The sequence below is a fragment of the Anabrus simplex genome, chromosome 2 (assembly GCF_040414725.1).
Source record: "Anabrus simplex isolate iqAnaSimp1 chromosome 2, ASM4041472v1, whole genome shotgun sequence".
Taxonomy (NCBI): Eukaryota; Metazoa; Arthropoda; class Insecta; order Orthoptera; family Tettigoniidae; genus Anabrus; species Anabrus simplex.
The window spans coordinates 3,644,897-3,666,818 of NC_090266.1; the positions used below are offsets into that span (position 1 = coordinate 3,644,897).

The 21,922-nt window shown below is 39.9% G+C and overlaps 1 protein-coding gene across 1 annotated transcript in view; it reads left to right on the top strand.

The window, feature by feature from the left end:
* LOC136863901 (dynein beta chain, ciliary-like) overlaps positions 1-21,922 on the top strand; it is a 5,220,903-nt gene that overhangs the window by 1,392,854 nt on the left and 3,806,127 nt on the right. The window contains exon 22 of the mRNA XM_068226514.1: positions 6,640-6,862. Coding sequence (XP_068082615.1) covers positions 6,640-6,862 — 223 coding nt within the window. The remainder of the gene's footprint in view (positions 1-6,639; positions 6,863-21,922) is intronic.

Below are 21,922 nucleotides of genomic sequence, written 5' to 3' on the forward strand. Positions count from 1 at the left end.
CGCTACTACAGAGAGCAGCACGGCGCTCTGTGGATTAAAGATGACGGATGACAGCTGACGAAATTGCCCGCATGATAGCAGCACAGTGCTCTATTGATTAAAGATGGTGGATGACAGCTGTCAAAAAAGCACGTGGCTTTGTTTACTAAACAAGAGCACATAGAATTTTTAAAATTGCCGCCACCACATTTCAAAGGTAACTAGGTAAAGAGCGCAGCACTGAGGTTCGTGATGCAAGATGGCGGATGACAGCTGCCAGAAAAAGCACGTGAGTTTGTAAAGCACGTGGAATTTGCCACCGCCACAAAGAGGGCAGCACGGTGCCCTCTTGATTAAAGATGGCTGCTGTCACGTGGAATTGCCTGCCACCACAGGTATCTAGCTAAAGAGGGCAGCACGGTGCTCTCTGGATTAAAGATGGCTGCTATCAAAAAACATTTTTCAAATTATCCGCCACCACATTTCAAAGGTAAGTAGCTAAAGAGGGCACCACCGTGCTCTATGGATTAAAGATGGTGGATGACAGCTGTCAAAAAAGCACGTGGATTTGTTTACCGATTCAAATCTGGCGCTAGTAAGGTTAAGTTGGTAGCACTAATGTTTAGGCCCGTTAAGATGGCAGCACTGCGGATGACAGCTGTGAAGTACCACATTTCAAAGGTAAGTAGCTAAAGAGGGCAGCACTGTGCTCTATAGATTAAAGATGGCGGATGTCAGCTGTCAAAAGAGCACATGGCTTTTTTTCCAAACAAGAGCATGTGGAATTTACCGCCACCACATTTCAAAGGTATCTAGCTAAAGAGGGCAGCACTGTGCTCTGTTGATTAAAGATGGCGGATGACGGCTGTGAAAAAAGCACGTGAGTTTGTTTCCAAACAAGAGCATGTAGAATTTTTCAAATTGCCGCCACCACATAGAGGGCAGCACGGTGCCCTCTTGATTAAAGATGGCTGCCGTCATGTGGAATTGCCTGCCACCACAGGTATCTAGCTAAAGAGGGCAGCACGGTGCTCTCTGGATTAAAGATGGCTGCTGTCAAAAATCATTTTTCAAATTATCCGCCACCACATTTCAAAGGTAAGTAGCTAAAGAGAGCACCACTGTGCTCTATAGATTAAGGATGGCGGATGGCAACTGTCAAAAAGCACGTGGATTTTTTTATCTCGTGCTAGTAAGGTTAAGTTGGTAGCACTAAGGTTTAGGCCCGTTAAGATGGCAGCACTGCAGATGACAGGTGACGAATTTACAGCTACTGCGATAAAGAGGGCAGCACTGTGGTTTAAAGATGGCGGATGACAGCTGTCAAAAAAGCACGTGTATTTGTTTATCTCACGCTAGTGAGGTTAAGTTGGTAGCACTAAGGTTTAGGCCCGCCAAGATGGCAGCACTGCCGATGACAGGTGACGAATTTTACATCTAAATAGGGCAGCACAGTGCTCTGTGGTTTAAAGATGGCGGATGACAGCTGTCAAAAAAGCACGTGGCTGTCAAAAAGCACGTGGCTTTGTTTACCACACGCTAGTGAGGTTAAGTTGGTACCACTAAGGTTTAGGCCCGTCAAGATGGCAGTACTGAGGTTAGCGATGCGTTGTTGTCTGTCAAAAAAGCACGTGGCTGTCAAAAAACACGTGGCTTTGTTCACCTCGCGCTAGTTAGGTTAAGTTGGCACTACTGAGGTTTAGGCCCGTCTAGATGGCAGCAGTGAGGTTAGCGATGCGTTGTTGTCGATGACAGCTGTCAAAAAGCACGTGGCTTTGTTTACAAATTCAAATCTCGCGCCAAAATTCAAATCTCCCGCCAAAATTCAAATTTCCCGCCAGAATTAAAATTTCCCGCGGGAGGAGGAGGAGGCGGCAGAACCCCCCTAGTATACTACTGTTTATAAATGTAGGCTTGTGTCCTGGGTTTAGTATCGTCAACTCAGTTCCAATAATAATCTGTAGTAAAAGACTCACCTCTTGCATTGCAGTTCATGCTGCCCCATGCCGTGTGGTGTGAATTTGCACCTGCTCCAGTAACTTGGCGTTCGCCTTTCCTATTTGGGTTCCAAATTAGCTTCTCAACTTCTTCTGATGGGGGCAGATTAGTTGAGTCATATGGGACGTATGCAGATCCTACGGTTATTTTCTGGAACCTTCCCAATTTCCAAGTTTATCTTGGCTGCTACTAAGACCTTTCAACAATGTTCCTGCAACAGAAGGCATTTTAGTTACCTGCACACAAGTAAACATGTTCTAGGCATATTCGACGTGGTATCAAATCAAATCAAAATCTCTTTATTTGCAAATGAGGTGTCTACCTCGGTGGCAAATTGTACACTAAAATTCACTATTGTCAAGCATAAAATTTTAAATTAACAAGAGAATAAGCTAATTTTTCTAGAATACAATATTAACAAGTTTTTCTATTAAACACACAGCTCATCCTTAATAAATGTATATTATTTACAAAATTCTACTTATATCTCCTGTATTTACAAACATAGTCAACTCATATACAGCATGTGGAATAACTTCAAATAATACTATAAAACTGGTATAAGATTAAAATTTACATTGCATTTATTTGCTTACTTAGTTTTTACCCATTTTGGAACCTAAGTAGCATTACGACCTGCTACGTCATATCCAGAGTCCCCTTGCCACCACTTTTCAGAGTTCCTGAAGGGCCTTCACAGCTACCGTAGCGGTTCCAGGGCCCTTGAAGTCCCCACTGTACTTCACCCCTACAGGCAGTCCCCTACTTCTGCTGTCCATACTCCATAGACCAGGGGATGGAATTAATTTATTCACACACAATTTTATTTACAATAACCTGGACTGGTCGAATGCCCTCTAACATATCATTTGTTTTCTCTGTTGCTTTTTATTCTCTTCTTGAATATATGTGCAGATTTTTTAAAAGGATCAAACACTACCCCTGGTAAACTGTTCCAATCCTTCACGCCTGTCCCAATGAATGAAAATTTACCCCAATCGCTTCTGCTAAAATTCCTTCTAATTTTATACTTGTGGTCAGTTCTGCCGGTAAAATTATTTTCCAACTGAAGTGTCTCACGGATTTCTCCCCATGCTTCCTCTCCTGTATAGGCTCTACATAACCCTGTATAAGTCTAGTTTTCTCCCTTCTCGTACTTAGTTTCCAACCCAAGTTCCTGTAACATTTGTGATACACTACGTTTTCTCCTGAAATCCCCTGTTACAAAATAGCTTACCTCCAGAATCCACCAGTCTGCTACTCTGCCTTTAACTACCCATGGCTCTTTTACAAGGGCCACATCGATAGCCTCTGACTTGAACTTCCTGATGAAATTGGCCACAGCTGATTTTTATATTGTAGGTTAACCTGTAGAACTTTCAGTACCAACCTTGCCAACGGTAGGTTCTGTTTTTTTCTCTTATTTACTAGAAATATGATCTTCCCAAGTTCAGGCCTGGCTTTAAGACCTCTCTTCTTGAGCTACGCAAAATCTCTTTTAATAAGGGCCAAAACAATTGTCCTTCCGGTGTCATCAGCAGTTGTTGCATTCAGCACTCTCCACTCTTTCGTCGGAAGTATGGTGTCATGCTGATGTATCCTCACAAGCACATCATCAACTTTCATCTTGTCAAATGGAGGAGGAAACTTGGTGATGACCTTCGTAGTATTCAGCACCTGCTTGGCTTCCGCCACCGCCAAAGTATCCCATTTCCAAGGGTTGCAATTGGCCACTGTCTGTTCCAGCCAGATTTTAGTTTCTGGATTGGCACTTTCCAACATTGGAGACTCGAGGAAGCCTGTAAGGCATCCGTCCGACAGCGGTTTCATTTGCGCTAACAGAGCAGATGAATGTTCCTTCACGTCTTTCATATGGAAAGGTTTTAGGTATTATTGCTACCTTGATTGTAGTTAGTATTTCCGAAAAGGACATGATCATCTATTCTTTATGTGCCTTTGCGGGCGGTTTTGTAGCCGAACTTGATGGCGTACTATGCCCCGACCTTGGCCTTTTGGGTGTTGTCGGAGAGATAGCCTCTCGCCGATTACTGTTCCTTGACTTCCAAGTTTCAACCGCTATTTTGGATTCCTTCCTCGCTCTCTTCCTTTCCTTGTAATATGCACTGTTGCGAGGTAGTCTGTCGATATGAAATATCTTGATTTTCGATGCAGAAATCTTAAGTTGAGTCTCTACGGGCGTTCCTGGTTTGCTTGTGGCAACAGCCACAGCCACGGCGACAACCTGTCTAATTGGGACTTCTGTCTCCATTTTTTCACCTTATGCTTGCTCCCGGATCTGCTCTACTGGAGCTCCCATGGCTTCCCTTGATGTCGAAGTTTTTGAAATTGGTTCATTATAAGCATCCATATTCAATCAATCATAGGATTTTTGGCCCTTCTGGGTTCCTGAGCGTCACTCTCACCACCCGTGGAGAGGCATACAGCCAGACATTGTCCTCCCGCAACTCATGCTCTCCGTAGCAGAGACCACCCCCCTCAGTCGTCCATCCAGCGGTCCGCCCCTGGCCAGAACCTAGTCAGGTTCATTCCCCCTTCAGTAGGCCTACTTACGTGGTCTCCACTTGACATTATCATGACAGAGTTCACAGCCATGACTTTCCCCCTAGGTTGGGATCGCCCCTTTCCCAACCCGCCGCTCGTCCAGGCTATGTAGAGCAGAGTGATGCGTTGGTTCCAGCTCCCGGCAGTGAGCCTCCACCTCAATCACCAGCCTCTCTTCACCTGATCCACCGTATCACCATGGATGCCTCTCTAGTATGTGTGGGCGAGTTCTCCACTTCTAAGCCTTGACTTGGGCTAGTAACAATCACAATGCCTCAAGACGTTTTCTGGCAGTATCTGTTTTTGCTCCGAGAGAAGGGTACTTCATTTCCTTCAGACTCTCCAGACAAGTCCGGAGGGCCCACCTGTCCGCCATCTGGGACGCGCCCGATAGGGGAACAGGTAAGAAACCCACCCACGGGAACCCATTTCACAAAGAAATCACGAATGCCATATGCCACAAATTCTTCACGCTGCAAGAGCTGTAGTGCTTAATTTAACAGAGATAGTGAAGTTTTAAACGTACGGGTACTGGCGGAGGCTATAGATAAAAAGTAGTCCGAGTGTGAATTAAAAGTGGAGAAAACACTTTCACTATCAGTTTGTTGGAACGAAGGGAAATTAAATCAAAACGTTCCTGGAAGAAAGGTATTGTGAAATGTTTCTAGACGGGCTGTCTCATGTATCTGGAGTTGTCGGCGGATGGTTACTCGTATTTTCTGGTAATTGAATGGCTTACTTCTTTCGATATTCTGTAGAAATCTTGACTGAAAAATGGCGGGTTATTGATTGTCAGTGAGAACTATTGTGCAGCCTATTTGAAGAACATCCGCCGGAGAGATAATTTCCATATATAGTAGACGAGCAGTTATCTGGATGAAAAGACGGAAGCATTTCTTATACACTCTACCACAGAAGCAGCGAGTGATGATGCAAATGTGGCTGTCTGTCTTTGCTGAGTAATGTTCAATTGAAACATGTACAGCTTTTATACTCTGATAATGGCCGTGTAAGGAATTTGACTGGCAATAATGAATTCACAATAAATAGATGTTAATTGGCATTATACTCGTAGGCTATTAAAATCGGAGAAGTTGTCAATGCCGATCATCTAGCAGCTAATCGTCAAATTGCTGATACAAATATTGACCAATACCGATTCATCGTTTAAATTTCACGAATATGTGCTTCATGATTGGAATGGAACACAAAATATCAGTCTCTTTCGGCTCAGAATAAATGACAAGTTCAAGGGGATGTTTTGAGGAAGAATGTTTGTTACTTAGAGACAAATATTCCACATATTGCATTATGAGCCTATTTTACAAACTGACAATAGCTCCTTGATTGACAGTGACGACGGTGAATCTGAATGGAAGGCATATTATTAAAAAGGTACAGACTACCCTATGTCTAGATAGATATTTTAGTGTTTACTTTGCACGGTTCGTGGATTCCTCACGATTTGCTCTTTCTAATTATGAGTATGGATAGGAGGATTAACTGTAGTAGTAAAAAAAATTCCTTAGGTACTTTTGTTGGAACGTTGTATGTTTTATTAACTCGGAAGTTAATTTTCGCTTTGGTTTCAACAAAGCAGATTCTTCTCTGCTCCAAACATACATCATCATCATAGACCGTTATTCCTTTCAGCATTCAGTCTTTGTGACTAGTTCTATCTCTGTTTCAGTGAAACCATTTTATTCTAGGATAAATATACAGTATCATTATTACTCCCCGCTTGGTAAAGCGGTTTCTCGCCGAATATAACGAAATACTTCAATTAGCAACTTGTATTAGTAATTGTTTTAATTCAATTTGTAAGTCTAGTGAATGCCATGCTTGCATTAACACGAATACCGGTGCATATAATTTATTGCAAAACGCTTAACTATTAATTATGCAGATCATTTCGACAATTGAGTCTATAACGGACAGGTAATAAGCATTGAGTGTATTGTTAATTTTTGCACATGTAATATAATTTTAAGTTATTATTCGGTGTTGATAAAAAAGTGGCTGGATTACTTTTGAACAATGTTTTACGAGAGTAATGTGAATCTCGTCTAACCTTTGAACAACATTCTGTTTGTTTTCTAGCCTAAAGGATCTTCAAGCTTTCATCTCTGAGGCTGATCAAGGACTCACACAACCAGTAGAAGAAGGAGGGTACGATATGCTAGTCAACGTTATGGGCTTTCTGAGACGCGTTACCGCACGAGAACAGGCAACAGACGAAATGTTTGATAAAATTGCCAAGGCTATTGAACTTCTTCAGTCATATGAGGAGGAAGTGACGGAGGAAGTTAATGTGCTGCTGGAGGTATGCCACTTTCATACAAGGGGAAGTTATTCAGGATTGTAAATCAGTTTGTCCGTTAACGTCGGATTTTTTTTTAGAATTTTTATTTGCCTGTTATACTTGTTGCTTCTGATTGTGTCTACAGTATGTATATGAAGTTTTAAGCATTTCCGCCCAGTAGTTTCCCCGCGAGGGACCGTGTCCATATGATCACGCTAGGCGGGAGTGGGAGCATTTCATTTTATCATTAATATCTTTGTAAATGTATTATTATTTTAATAGGCGACAAGCACATTCTACAAATTCAACATATAATATACAAAAACACTTGTATAAAATATATGGGTACAACATACCATGAAATGAAAAGCGTGAGAGCCATAAGAAAAAGCATTCGTTCATCACTCTATCACCGTTTACCGATTTGGTTGTCTTTTCAACTGTATGGTAAGGAACAAAGCAAGGAATGCAGAGGCCAACGTTGCATTTCAAGCACTGGGTACGTACAGTTCTGAAACAGTTAATTCCAGCACATCTGAGACGATTACCAGATGCTACTAGATGATTTCTGCCATCTAAGCGGCTATCATTGGGGGTGCGACCTTGATGAACCGTTCCAATGGTACGTCCTGCCCCAGATGGTGGATTACTGTTCGCCTTGAGATATGTCTGTACGATGTGGCGGCGAAAGTCAAGCTGAGGGATGTCAGCACTTGATCTTCTCATAAGCTGCCAGGCATTATGTGCTGTAACATCGAGCATCCACGTAAATAGGGACCATCACCACTTCTTCCCCCGTATGTCTATGCGGTAGTAGGAGACGTTCTCATCCATTTTCTCCGTTCCTCCCATGTGCTTATTGTATGGCCCGAAAACAGCGGGACGTCCCACACGTACTCTCTTCTTCTATGTTTGAGAGTAACGTGAAACGGAAGATGCAGGATCTGCGCCGTAGCACGTGGATGCACTGGTTACGACGGAATTGTCAACCCATCTTACAATTCCAATCCCATCTTCCACACGCATGGCGACCTCAAATGTTCCACGGGGCTCCTTCTTCATTTCCGTTACTGCGGGAAGAGGACATTCCTTGGGAACACGATTCTCTCTGATAGTCCCAGTCCCTCCGTAGCCACGACGCTTCAGCTCTTGAAGAAGTGTCATGTTTGTGAACAGGTTATCAAAGTAAAGGCGGAACGGCAGTACTTTGATGTCCTCTGGCAGTTCATCTAACATCAGGATCATGGGAGCTGCACATTTACCGCAGGCCTTTTCGTATTCAGAGTTTCCTTTTGGATTCTTTCCTTGATAAATATCAAAATTGATAAGGTACCTATAGGATGTATTCAAACATCAGACTTTGTAACCAAAACGTATCGGTTTCCCCCTTATGAATTGCTTGCAGCCATGCCTGCTAAAGTATTTTACCATGCAATCGTCGAAATCGAGATTGTGCTCAGGCCTGAACATGGAAACAAATCGCTTTTTCAGAAGATCCATAAGGGGGCGTAATTTCCACACCATGTCACTGGGAACTGGCTGGGTTCTATCTGCACAATGAATAAATTTACACATATCTAAGAACCTATCTCTGCGCATAGCATTGACAACTAGTTCATTGCGCAAGTCCTCACTTGCTTCCCAGTACGAACGTTTACTGGGAACAGGGTTGTAACCAGACAGCAACAGAATAGCAATAAATACCTTCATTTCCTCTTGCGAGAAATTAGGATCAGGGGAATTTTTAAAAAGTGCGTACTTTCTTGATTCTTGCAACAGCAGTTCAATAACTTCACCATCAAAGAAAGTTTCAAAACACTGCACAGGGGATTTATCATGAAACAACGTGTAGTCGGGTTCTGGAAAAACACTCTCTTGATTTAGTACGTTACACTTATTCCGCGAGTAAATGTTTGTTTTCTTCTTCTTGGCAGAAGTGTCTGCTTGTTCAGTATCATATGTTGCACATACTCCCAAACGTACATTATTTGTATACACAATTTTCGCCTTGCTGGATAGTTGACGGCCAGTGAGATTGTCAACTAAACCACCACCATCTTCGTCACCTGGATCTTCATCAGATGGTACGTTCACTTCAGGCGGTTTGATGAATATTCCCTTCACCGTTTCCTCTTCACTGTCATCAGCCTCCAAAATATCGAGGACTTCCTTTAGAGTTATGTCCCTGCAAAAATTCAGGACATGTGTAAAGAAAGCAGGCTATTTACAGTTTGAACGTCATTTTACCTACATTATGGACTAATAGAAATGTCTGATACATTCGCAACTACCGTAGGTATGTTTTCGAGCACCGTTATTGAGATGTAGAAGCGAAGGTTAGGGCACAGATATGCCTAAAACAACATATAACAGCAGTGGGAGTAGGAGAAATAACGTTTAAAATGTTAAAACAGAGATCCCTGATAATATTCTCGTAAAATCCTAGCTCATTACATGTGTGATATTTTATGAAATTGAAAGCCACCGCTAGAGCTTAGCGTGTTCGTACGAAAGCGCTAAAACGTCTTGGCATATAATATAGTAGTAAGAACATTTTTCCTCTTGGAAATTATCCAGCATTCAATAGGACTGATATAAAATATATCGGTGCAGTTTTCATGGGCTAATATGTGTGAACAGGACTAGAAAACAATTACTTACTTGAAGCACGCAACCATTGTTGATCCTCACAGAGGCACACTCCAACTCTCAATGCAATAATGCCGCCAATTGAGAACTATAACATAATATATCGATCAGGCTGAGTTGCCAGATGTACGTCAAAGAGAATAAAACAATAATTAGTAGATTAAACCCGAAGGATTTGAAAATATACAATATTATATAAGGCATTGCGATGCGTGATAATATGGGTTAACCCTGACAATTACACCATACGACTTTCTGACGTGTCGTGCGAATGAACGCCATCCAGTGCCTATATGAAATTTAGACTCTTTATTTTAGTCACTTCTTACAACGAAAGTTGTTAAAATGTTCAATATCAAATGGTAACACAGATGTGCTAGCTGAAACAATTCTTTTACTTTTTCAGTCGTTCCATTTCCTTGTAAATTAAAATGATCAAATTCAATAAAACTTGCAGTTGGTGCGAACTATTTCTAGAGCATAACGCCTACCGATACGTAAGTTTAAATAATAGGCTCTGAGTGGCACGGTGTAACTAAAACGTTATTTACAGACGTGTTACTGTCAGGGTTCCTAAATTTCACACAAGTTTCCTGAGTACAAAGAGCTCAATTCCAGTTCGAAATATACTGAAGACGGCTACGAAAACAATGATTAAAGAGTACTGACTACCTTCTTGATGAAAACTCATTCTTGAATATTCGCGAAATATTACAAAATGTTCATCTAGGAACGAATACTCTGGTTACTAACAGTTGGAGAAAACTATGGAAAAGCCGGAGGGTGTTTCCAAGGTTTCTCGGGAAATAAGAAAGGAGATCAACAGTTACAAAATTTATTATATAAATGATGTAGAAATAACAACAAGAAGTAGGAAAATTTTAAGAATAATTAATATTTTAACATTATGTTTCAGCACTTGGCCTTGAGCGAAAAAGTTGCCACAGGCTGTGCGAATAAAAGGTAAATAAGTAAGACTGATGTCTTACGACAGCTGCGAAAGTCAGAGTACAATATCTGAATAATTGAATTACTTTGAGGGATGGTTATAAACCAGACCCTTATTAAGTCGAATAATTATGAACAATTAATAAGATTAAAGCTATCAAAATAACAAGGTTAAATGTAGGAAATTTTGATGAGAAATTTTACGCTGTAGCACAACAGTTCTTGAATTGAATTTTAGCACACAATTCTCCACCGGGGAGTAATAAGTTCAAAGAAAAAGGGGCCTTTTGTCCAGTAACTTCATTATTCATTAGAGAGCAGTTAATAAGTTTTGTAGACGAACCAGCCGATATCTAGATAAAACGTGTCCATAGACACAATTAGCTAAAATGGTCATTAAAAATTCAGTATATTTTGGTGCAAAAAGACCAAACCCTAGGCTGGTGTTGTTTTCATATCCAAGTGGAAAGCACAAGGCCGACAGAGCCACATCAGTGCAGCTAGCTGGTTGGCAGTCATGCTTGGAGCGTACTAGACCTGAGCGAAGAAGGCGAGGTAAATGACCTCGAGTGGACTGCAGCGAGGTGCACGCTGACGAAAAGTCGCTAATCCATTATGCGTGCAGCGAATATGTTTCTAATGAAAGTACAGCATAGGAGCTGCTGTAGAACACCAGCGGCGATTCCGGCCAGACCCGGAATGTGAAGACGAAGGCGAAGGCAAAGCATTCACATAGGCTTGTCCCTTAAATAGCACTAAGGAAGATTCCAGATGCGACGCAACATAGTACTGCAAAACTAACAGGAGTAATTTACAAACTGTGCATGGAAATGTTAACAAAAAACAACAAAATAGTAAGAAAAAGGGAGCCCAGAAAGGATATTTTTAAAAATTTACAATTAATAAATATAACAAATACTAAATACAAATAATGAAAAGAACCAAAGAAAGGACAAGAATGCGCGGAAGGATACACTTTCGGTACCAATCAAGAGAAAAGTTGCCAGTGACGTAAGCAGTCATGTTAAGGTGCTGCAACCAATCAAAAACCAAAAAGGAATGTCGTAGGGCAGCGAAGAAGAGAAGGAAAATATACGAACAGAGTTCGTTTAAGCTGTGACATGATTGCACGTCGAAGGAAACTTGTAATCAATTAACGAAAAGTAGCCAGACCGATAAGAGTAATTAAGGTAAGAACAACATGTTGCATAGATTTAGAAAAACAGGAAAGGTACCGAAAACAGCGAAAATTATCAACAAATGGTACGTTCATGAACGCATGAACCAGAAGTAACTTCCGAACGTTGTTCTATAGTAAAACACATAACTTATATAATAAATAACGCCAGCATTTGTAAAACTTGGAACTGCTAACTATGGGAGACTAAAAATTTTTCTCCATTCCCTGTGAGATTGCCAGTTGTTACTTTGTTCCATTTGACCTCCTGAATCCAAGATATGTGCTATACCTTTCTGGAATCCTACGAGTTGAGCTTCAGTTGAATAACCTTTCCTAAACACGAACTGCCTTCCACACAACCAGTTATTAATTTGGCCAACATGTCTAGATAATCAGAAAGAATGCGTCTTCGAAGTTTACATGCAATGCATGTCAAACTGACTGGCCTATAATTTTCAACTTTATGTCTATCACCATTTCCTTTATACACAGCGGCTACTATAGCAACTCTCCAATCATTTGGTATAGCTCCACCATGCAAAAAATAACCAAATAAATACTTCAGATATGGTAGTATATACCAACAAAATGTCTTCAGTATATCCCCAGAAATCTTATCTATTCCATCCTCTTTTCTAGTTTTCAGATTTTATATCTTATTTTAAACGTCATTGTTATCATAAGTAAATGTTTGTACCTGTTTAGCATTAGTCACATACTCTGTCTGGACATTATCCTTATAACCAACAATATCTGCAAACTGCTGCCTGAAGGTTCTCACATAGACTCCCCTTCGTCATTAATGATTCCTCGAATGTACTTCGTCGAACCTGTTCCTGTCTTAAAGTACCTATACAAACCCTCCATTTTCACTATAATTTTTATGACTGCCAATTATACTAACCATCATGTTAATCTTAGCTGAAGTTCCTTCAACTCCTTGCTTTCACAGCCATTGGTTATTCTATTTCTTTCCAATATGCGCCCCTTCTTAGCCTCTGTGTTTCCCTATTATAATAAGGTGGGTCTTTACCATTCTTTGCCAACATTAAAGGTACAAACCTGTTTACACATTCCTGAACAATTGCTTTAAACACACCCAAGTGTCTGGTTACACGTTTATTTACCGTTTTCCACCGATCATAGCTACGTTTTAAAAGTAACTTATGCCTTTGTGCCTGTTTTATCAGCCATATGATAATGCCTCGTAGTTCTAATTTTAAGACCTTCCATTCTACTACATTTATTTTAAATACCACAAAAATAGCTTCATGGTCATTAATACCATCTACTACTTCGGTTTCTATATAGAGCTCATCTGGTTGTACTAGCACCACGTCCAGAAAATTCCTCCCCTTAGTTGGTTCTATCACTTTCTGAATCACCTTTTCTTCCCATATTAACTTATTTGCCATTTGTTGGTCATGTTTCGTGTCGTACACCTTACCTTCCCAATTGACATTTAGTAATTTCTTATCTCCTTCTTCTATCACATTCCTTTCCATGTCGTTTCTCCCATAGTTGATTTACTTATCAGATAATTCTGAATCTTTGTCAGCACTACCTTTTCCCTGTCTGTACAATCCAATGACATCAAATTTCCTATTATCTTTAAAATGAGCCTACACCAAGAATTTCATGATTTCCACCTGTAACGTTTTCGTAGCTTACAAATTCGTCTTTCACAAGAAAGAATATTCCCCCTCCCACCTTCCCTATACTGTTTAAAAATAATTCCTGCATAACACTCTACCTTGGTTCCCTTTCTCCACACACTTTCCCCACTTGTCCAACAATGAAATCCCCCTGAAGGGAGCCTCAACCCTACTCATCTCATTTTATGTCCTCCCCACCTGGTCAGCCCTATCTTTCCCGACAACTGCAGGAGGTATTTCCTCCTCCCTTTTCTCCTCCCCGTGACCCTGTTCCGCTTGTCTTTTAGTATCCTCTACCCTACATTTCCCTTTCCTACCCTTTCCCTTCACCCTACTTCCAAACTTCTCAGCAATAGTTCCCTGGTCCTTATCTTTCCTCTGTTGTTCTACCTGCAATGACACGTACCGATTTCTCACAGACACCTGTCCTGAATTCGGATCCAGAATAGAGCCCTTAACCTGAAATCTCCTTCACTTTATAATATTAGAGCACCTGTCTTCTAAAATGCCCCCAATCTTTCCCATCCCTCTGTTACATCTACTGTATCCTGTACTTTGCGGGAGGCCTACCATAATCCCCGTCTTTTGAGAGAATCTAATTATCTCCCTCAAACTATCCAACTCCTCCCTCATAAGCCTTAATGCCTGGCCACACCCACAGGTCCTACACTTGCACTTCTTAACAATTATTTACCGAGAAATGAAAAGGAAAAAGAAATAAAAGAACTTATTATGTGAAAAAATAGAAAGAAAGAAATATTGTCTAGGATAGTACACAAAGATCACACGACAATAAGGTAATTAATAAACTACTACCATACAATACTAATTATTCGTACTCTATTTTTGTCCTACAAAACCCTAACAGGATAAAAACCGTCGTTAAATACTGAACACGCATTACCATACTAATTGCACCTGTTTTCAAGGTCCAAGATATTAGACTGCAGGCTTTCGGCACAATAAGCCATTAATTCCAAGTGTCAACGTAGGCCATACAGCCAATTAAACGTCCACCTGCCTGAATTCAAACCTACCACTTCATAATGTTCCAGGAAGGCATAGGCCCTGGCACATATAAATTATAAATTTTATTTTCTAGCATACAATTCAGTTCGCTGCATGAACAGCTGTGTGAGAGAATGTTTTCGTACCTACTGCACGACACGAGGGGAGAAGGAGAGTCAAGCAACGTCAGGTGACGTCACCGCCGCCTGAAGCTTACTTCCCCTACTGAAGTTTCTCGATTATATTTTACGAACTTTTTAACGCCTGGACCGATTAACACGAGACCAACAACTAATTATAGCTAATGTTCTGGAAGTAAAATCCTGCAAATTTGAAGTAAATCCGTCCAGTGGTTTCCGAGATGTGACAATTTAAATTTTGGGAGAAATACTCGCCCCTCGTCACCTGATTCCAAGCACTGTCCATTAGACGTGTATATATAGGCCACTGGGCCAAGGCCATAGTCAGTGCAGTCCCGTGTACAGAGTCATGTGTGCGCAGTGTGTGTAGAAAGTATGCTCCGTCGCGATTCGCGAGGACATAATAGTGGCCGTACTCAATCGCTGTTGTAATAGTAAAAGGACGTCGTACCGCGCGGCGACGACTGTACTATTTTAGACGTTTTTCAAGGTGAATTAGCGTGATATATTACTTGCAAATTTATTATAAAGGTGAAGCTATAATAGGAAGTAACAATTGAAGTGTCTAATATTTCACTGACTAAAATACGACACCGTGAACTGTAGTAATTCCACATAATACTAAACTGTGCTATCATAAATCATTGCGTGTGGTAAACTGAAATCGTAATTTAAAACCACTTCTAAGACATATTTCCCTTACAGTGAACTGTGTGAGACTGTATTTATTCAACATTCCTCCCATAACAGGGTAAAAATTAACTATTTTCATTGTGCACTGTCTCGATCTTTCGATCGCTACGGTGAAATCCAGTGAACATTAAGGACATTTTTCAATAATCTTAAGTAGTACGGACTAGTGTGGTGTGAATACAACCATAAAACCGCCTTAATCTGTCAATAATATTTGTTCAGAGACTGTGATAGAAACTGTGATAGATCACGTTTTCAAGTGCTTATGAACTGTGTATGTAAAAATTGTGTTTTCTACAGCATGGGCTGTGAATGTTAATTCAACGCCGTTGAATCAATATAAAAATAGAACTTTGCATTACGACGGTGTGTAACATTAATATCCAAAATATTTGTGAATTCAATAGTGCCAATTGTACTTTCCGTGTTCCGACATTACTTCCAAGAACAACGGAAATCTTGGCAAATGAGCTACGAGATCCTGCTACATTAAACTTCGCTTCCAACGAGGAATTTACATGGTTTCTTCAGTTCTGGTAGCCATGGAGGGACGTCGAAGAGGGAGATTGACGTGGTATCTTCACTGAGCATCGCCGGTGCTGAGTTCGAGTCTTCGTCCGCACTCCGCGGAATGTTCCAGACACCGTACCGCACAACTCCAACATTAGTAAGCAGATCTTCTTGTAATCTGAGTGAGTAATTACAACTGACTGACTTTTTACCAAGCACTTTGTTCAGTACAGTGTTCTTACAAGTGCTGTGTGTGGATATTAATTCATAATTTCATCATCAGTTTAAAGTTCATATTTCGCTGTAAATTCCTTTCTAAGTCATTAATTAATTGAAGTGCTTTATTCGTTTCACTTTTTAATTTAAACAAACTGAAAGACATACTGCAAGAGTTGAAATATTTAATTTATCAAACTTTCCATGACAAGTGTGTGTTTATTTTGTGTTTCAGAATTTAGAAAGACTGTAGGTCAGCACCATAAGTGATGAACTGAAAATTTTCAAGGTGCTAAGTAATACGTGTGTGGTTTAACATTTAAAAAGATTGTAGGCTATTCATGATCTATAGAAGAACAATAATTATTTTTGAAATTCTCAAGCAAACGGACGTCAAGAAAATCATAACATAAATCTTTTCTTTTACATTTTGGCAAATATTAACTACGAAGTTGAGTTGCAAGTGCAGGGTGATATATCTGTGGCTATTATTAATAAATTTTATAAAAAAAAGAGTTACCATCTATTATTCGCCCTGCGATACTATCCGTCTCTGCACCTGCTCCAGAAAACACCGGACACAACCTGAGATCCTTTCCATGCTCAAACCTCACAATCATTTCCCGGTACAATACCTTTCTGCAGATGATCAATGTAAACTGCGAATCACAAGGATGTAAGGTCAACCCCTGTAAGTCCCTGAGCCGAGAACTCATTCTGCCATCAATTATCACTGCTGACCAATTGTCAAAATAAATGCCTTTAATTTATTTCAATAATCTACCCTTAATCCCGTAGTCTCATCGTATGGCGAACACCATCCTCATCGGTACCCTGTCATATGTTTTCTCAAAATATAACTGTCTACTCCTCTCATAGCATTTTTCAATTACCTGAGCGCATTCTGAAAACTGATCATGACAGTCCCTCTGTGGTCTGAATCCACACTGGTTTTCATCCAACATTCTATCATCCACTGAAAACACCTCCCTTCCAAGCTGCCAATGAATATTTTGTATGGTAAACTAATTAATGAGATACCTCGATAGTTTTTGCAATCCTTCCTGTTTGCTTGCTTATAGGCATGTGCTATTACTGCTTTTGTCCAATCTGAAGGTACCTTACCAACACTCCATGCTAATCTTACTACTCTATGAAGCCATTTTATCCCTGCCTTCCTACTTTTCTTCACCATTTCAGGTCTAATTTCATCTATTCCTGATGCTATATGACAATGGAGTTTATTTACCACCTTTCCACTTCCTCAAGCATAACTTTACCAACATCATTTTCCTCCTCCCCATGAACTATTTCATGTACAAACACCCTTCACAGGTAGCAAAAGCAGTGAGATCGATTCGAACTAAAGCTAAAGGTCCAGATAATATTTCAATATCCGTGATTTCTATTTTCCCGCCCTTGTCCATTTACCTAACTTCCCTCTACAGAATGGATTTTATCCCACTGAATGGAAGCTTGCCAATATACGTCGTGTGCCCAAAATAAGGTACCAGCCATCTGTGGTGATTTTAGGCCTATCAACTTCCTCTGTGCACTTAGTAAGGCACAATAAGCCATTAATTCCAAGTGTCAGCATAGACCATACAGCCTACTAAACTTCCACGTGTCTGAATATCTGTCTAAATAACACATTCCAAATCCCTACCAATGTAGCTTCAAGAAGGGCCGTAATACTACTGCTGGACTGATGAATGTTACAGATGATATACGCGCGATATTTGTCTCTGTTAATCACAAGTTGTTTCTCGCAGAGTGCTATGTCGTTGTTTGAAATAGATCACAAGGAGTACGATCCTCCAGCTGGGAACCAATATAGTGTGGCGTGCCACAAAGAACAGTCCTCGGTCCATTATGTCTTACTATTTGTATTAATGACATTCCTGAAGTCTTTAAATGCAGTACACGGTGACTTACAAACTTACTTCCATTTTAGTTCAACTAACGCACCATCTTTTATAATACATTTTATTCATGACATCTCTCGATTGATATAATTGAGCGCAAATCATAAACTCCAATTAAGTGTGGATATGATCCATCTTATTTGCATAAGTTACAGGAAACTCCTGAAAAATATTGACCACAAATCCCTCTCGGCTATAAAACTTCTAGATACAGATATCCATTACAGGGACACTATACATAATCTAGGACGAATTTTCGACAGAACCTTATACTGGTGTGATCGTACGTCGAATGTGATCCGAGAAGTTGTGTAATCCATGCATAGTTTGAAATGTAACGTGTCATGTACACCACCTTTCATGCGAAAACTACTTGTTCAGTGTCTTATGTAATTGACTACGGTTCAGTCGTATACAACGACTTACCTGAAACTTACATTATAAAGCTACAAAGTGTACGTGACAAATGCCAGGCGGGATGACCACAAAACACCCTATTACATACAGCTGCAATGGTTGAAACACCATGAACGTTGCGAAATCTGAGTAGCTGTTGCTACGCTCAAAATTCTCAAACTGAAGACCCCATCCCACCTTTCAAATACAAACCGATGGAGTCAGTACATAGCAGAGATAATAGGTTTAGAGAAACTAACCTTCAAATTCCCCTCCATTTAGCACTGATTTAAACAAATGCTTTGTTTGCATTGCATAACGTATTCTTTAATCTTCGCCGTTTTGCAAATAACATTTAGTGTACTCAAATAAAGCAGCCCTTTATCTTCATGAAGGAGTACGCAAGGGGCTAAGGGGCTTGTGTTTGTTGTTTTTAGAGTCATGAGTCCTTAGATTGGTTTGATTCAGCCCTCCATTCCACCCTATCCTGTGCTAACCTCCTCATTTCTACGTAACTATCACATCCTACACTGCTCTAATCTGCTTGTCATAATCACATCTTGATCTACCCCTGCCGTTCCTACCGCCTACACTTCATTAAAATACCAATTGCACAAACCCTGGGTGTCTTAAGATGTATCCTATCATTCTATCTTTTCTTCTTGTCAAATTTAGCTAAATCGATCTCCTGTCATAAATTCGATCCTGTATATCTTCATTCGTGGTACGATCGGTTCATCGCCTTCAGCATTCTTCTGTAACACCACATTTCAAAAGCATTTATTCTCTTTCTTTCTGAGCTAGTTGTCGTCTATGTTTCACTTCTATACAATGACATGCTCCAGACGAAAGCCTCATATCAAAGTTTGAAGTGAGCAAATTTCTTTCCTTAAGAAGGCCTTCTCGCTTGCGCTAGTCTGCATTTTCTGTCCTCCTTACATCTGCCATGGTTAGTTATTTCACTAGCGAAATAACAATATTCGGCTATTACATTTAAGATTTCATTTCCTAATTTAATATTTCCTTCATCACCTGACATCGTTCGACTGCACTCCATTACTTTTGTTTTGGCCTTATTTATTTTCATATTGTATTTCTCACAGAAGACTTTCTTCATACCAGTCTTCAATTTCTCCAGATCTTCTCATGTCTCAGACAAAATAAAATTACCATCAGCAAATCTCAGGGTTTCGATTTCCTCTCCTTGGATAGTGATTCCCGTCTCAAATTGTTCTTTGATTTCCTTTACTATATCGCGAAAATGTCACCAAATACTTATTTGGCACGTCTGCTTGTGTATCGCCCATTGTCGTCTAATTGTGGAATTTACCATGCACATTTAATTCAAAAACTGTATCTCCTATTATTATGTATTTGCTGGATTAATCTGATTCGCTCGATTATTGATCGAGTGCTGTGCGTTTGCGCGGTGCGAACTTTGAATGCTGGGAGCTGCGGACTTCCGCCTTGTCTGTGTTCAACATGGCTGTGTTAAGAGACACCTTGGCGTAGTAACGGAGCGTGAATCTGGTGGATAAGTCCGAGAATGTTAGGGGTATGCCTTTACTCTTTTGAATACTTCCCAGTGTGCTCCAACCTAGTTATTTCATCTGTATGTTAACCGTTTACTGGCATGGCAAGTTTTAAATGTGTTGTAAATGTGTTGGATAACTCCACGCAAGTAACTACTGGAAATTGTAAATAATTTAAGTGATCTCGTACGGCCATGGATTAGAAGTGAATGATTTTATCGTAAATTTGACCTACATTATAACGCACATCCTGCGAAACGTGGGTTCGTTAATTAAAAACTGTAAACGTCTGGTAACAAAATTTTATCCTATCGATTATGGACTAAATTCGTTGAAAGTATGTAACTAAATTATGTGGGAATTTGGAATCACTAGTTATGCGTCTATGAGGTTGTATTTTGTGTGAGTTGTTTAAACTTACTGTGTTGTCGTTCGTACACTGCTTGCCTACTCATTCTTTGGGATTATTATTATTATTATTATTATTATTATTATTATTATTATTATTATTATTATTATTATTATTATTATTATCGTCGTGATGTTTATTACTATTATTCTGTTATTTTATTTTGTGTTGGTTTTCCACCCTAATTTTTCTTCGTTGTTCGTATTTGCCTTCTAACTGCGTTGCTATTGCCTTCACGGCTAATTAATAGGATGTGATCGTTATTTGCATTGTTCGGGACTTTAATCAATGACACCTCATGTACGTATCCTAGCGTAAACCAAAGCCCCCTTCATACTAAATTTTTTAAGGTGTAGGCGAACTGTTTAACAAAAGCTAATGTAATTTCGCACTATCACTTACTGGATCGATAATAATAATTATTATTTTTAATTACGTCAAGTCTGTAAGAAATTGAAATTTGATGGTCCATTTTTAACTTATTATTTGTTATTCTCTTTACGTTTCCTTGTCACATACTACTCATTCTTTCGGATTACTCTCCTTTGTTATTATTACGTAATGGGTCACCTCTTTTCTTACCTTATGGACATGTTTTAAGTTTTGGGGCTTTGATGACTATTATGGGATGATGGATAGGCGGCGGTAAATGGTCGCTTCTGTTGTGTGCTTCTGTGTTCTGTTATGTGGGAACGTTTATAGTACTTTTCCCTTGATATTCTTCATTTAGTTGGGATTGCTTTCCACTATTGTTTTAGTATAATTTAATCTTGTTTATTTAATTTATGTCATTTTAATTCGCGGTTGGAGCCACTATGTTCTTTGTACGTGTGTCCCTGTATGTGTCTTTTGCGTGTGACTTATTATTATTTGTTTTGGTAGTATAGCAAATTTCAATTTTAAGAAATATTAGTAGTCGCGGTCCCGCATACTGATGATCATCCAACTAATTTTTAAACGAATTGCCATGTAGTAATTACCTAGTGTTTATCGTTCAAATATTTTGGTTGTAAGCAATGTTTCTTTTTTAATATTTTTAATCTTCCTGTACATTAAGTTAACGACCGAGCTCGATAGCTGCAGTCGCTTAATTGCGGCTAGTATCCAGTAATCGGGAGATAGTGGGTTCGAGCCCCACTGTCGGCAGCCCTGAAGATGGTTTTCCGTGGTTTCCCATTTTCACACCAGGGAAATGCGGGGGCTGTACCTTAATTAAGGCCACGGCCGCTTCCTTCCCACTCCCAGACCTTTCCTGTCCCATCGTTGCCATAAGACCTATCTGTGTCGGTGCGACGTAAAGCAACTAGCATTAAGTTAGCGTAAATGACAATTTTATTTAATGGTATCAGTTATGAGTTTTCCAACTTTGATTTTTTGAGGAAGCCTATGTTGATATCAGCTTCACTTTTTCTTAATTTAAAATGCACTGTAAAATAGTGTTTCACCGAGCTCGATAGCTGCAGTCGTTTAAGTGCGGCCAGTATCCAGTAATCGGGAGATAGTGGGTTCGAGCCCCACTGTCGGCAGCCCTGAAGATGGTTTTCCGTGGTTTCCCATTTTCATACCAGGCAAATGCGGGGGCTGTACCTTAATTAAGGGCACATCCGCTTCCTTCCAATTCCTAGGCCTTTCCTATCCCATCGTCGCCATAAGACATATCTGTGTCGGTGCGACGTAAAGCAAATAGCAAAAAAAAAAAAAAAAAATAGTGTTTCCCCCTTTAGTTTTAATTTCGTTTAGGTTTTGAAAAGAAAACGTATATTTAACTGTACTTATACTTTTTTTAAATTTTCATATTTAATTTATTAAGTAAAAATTCG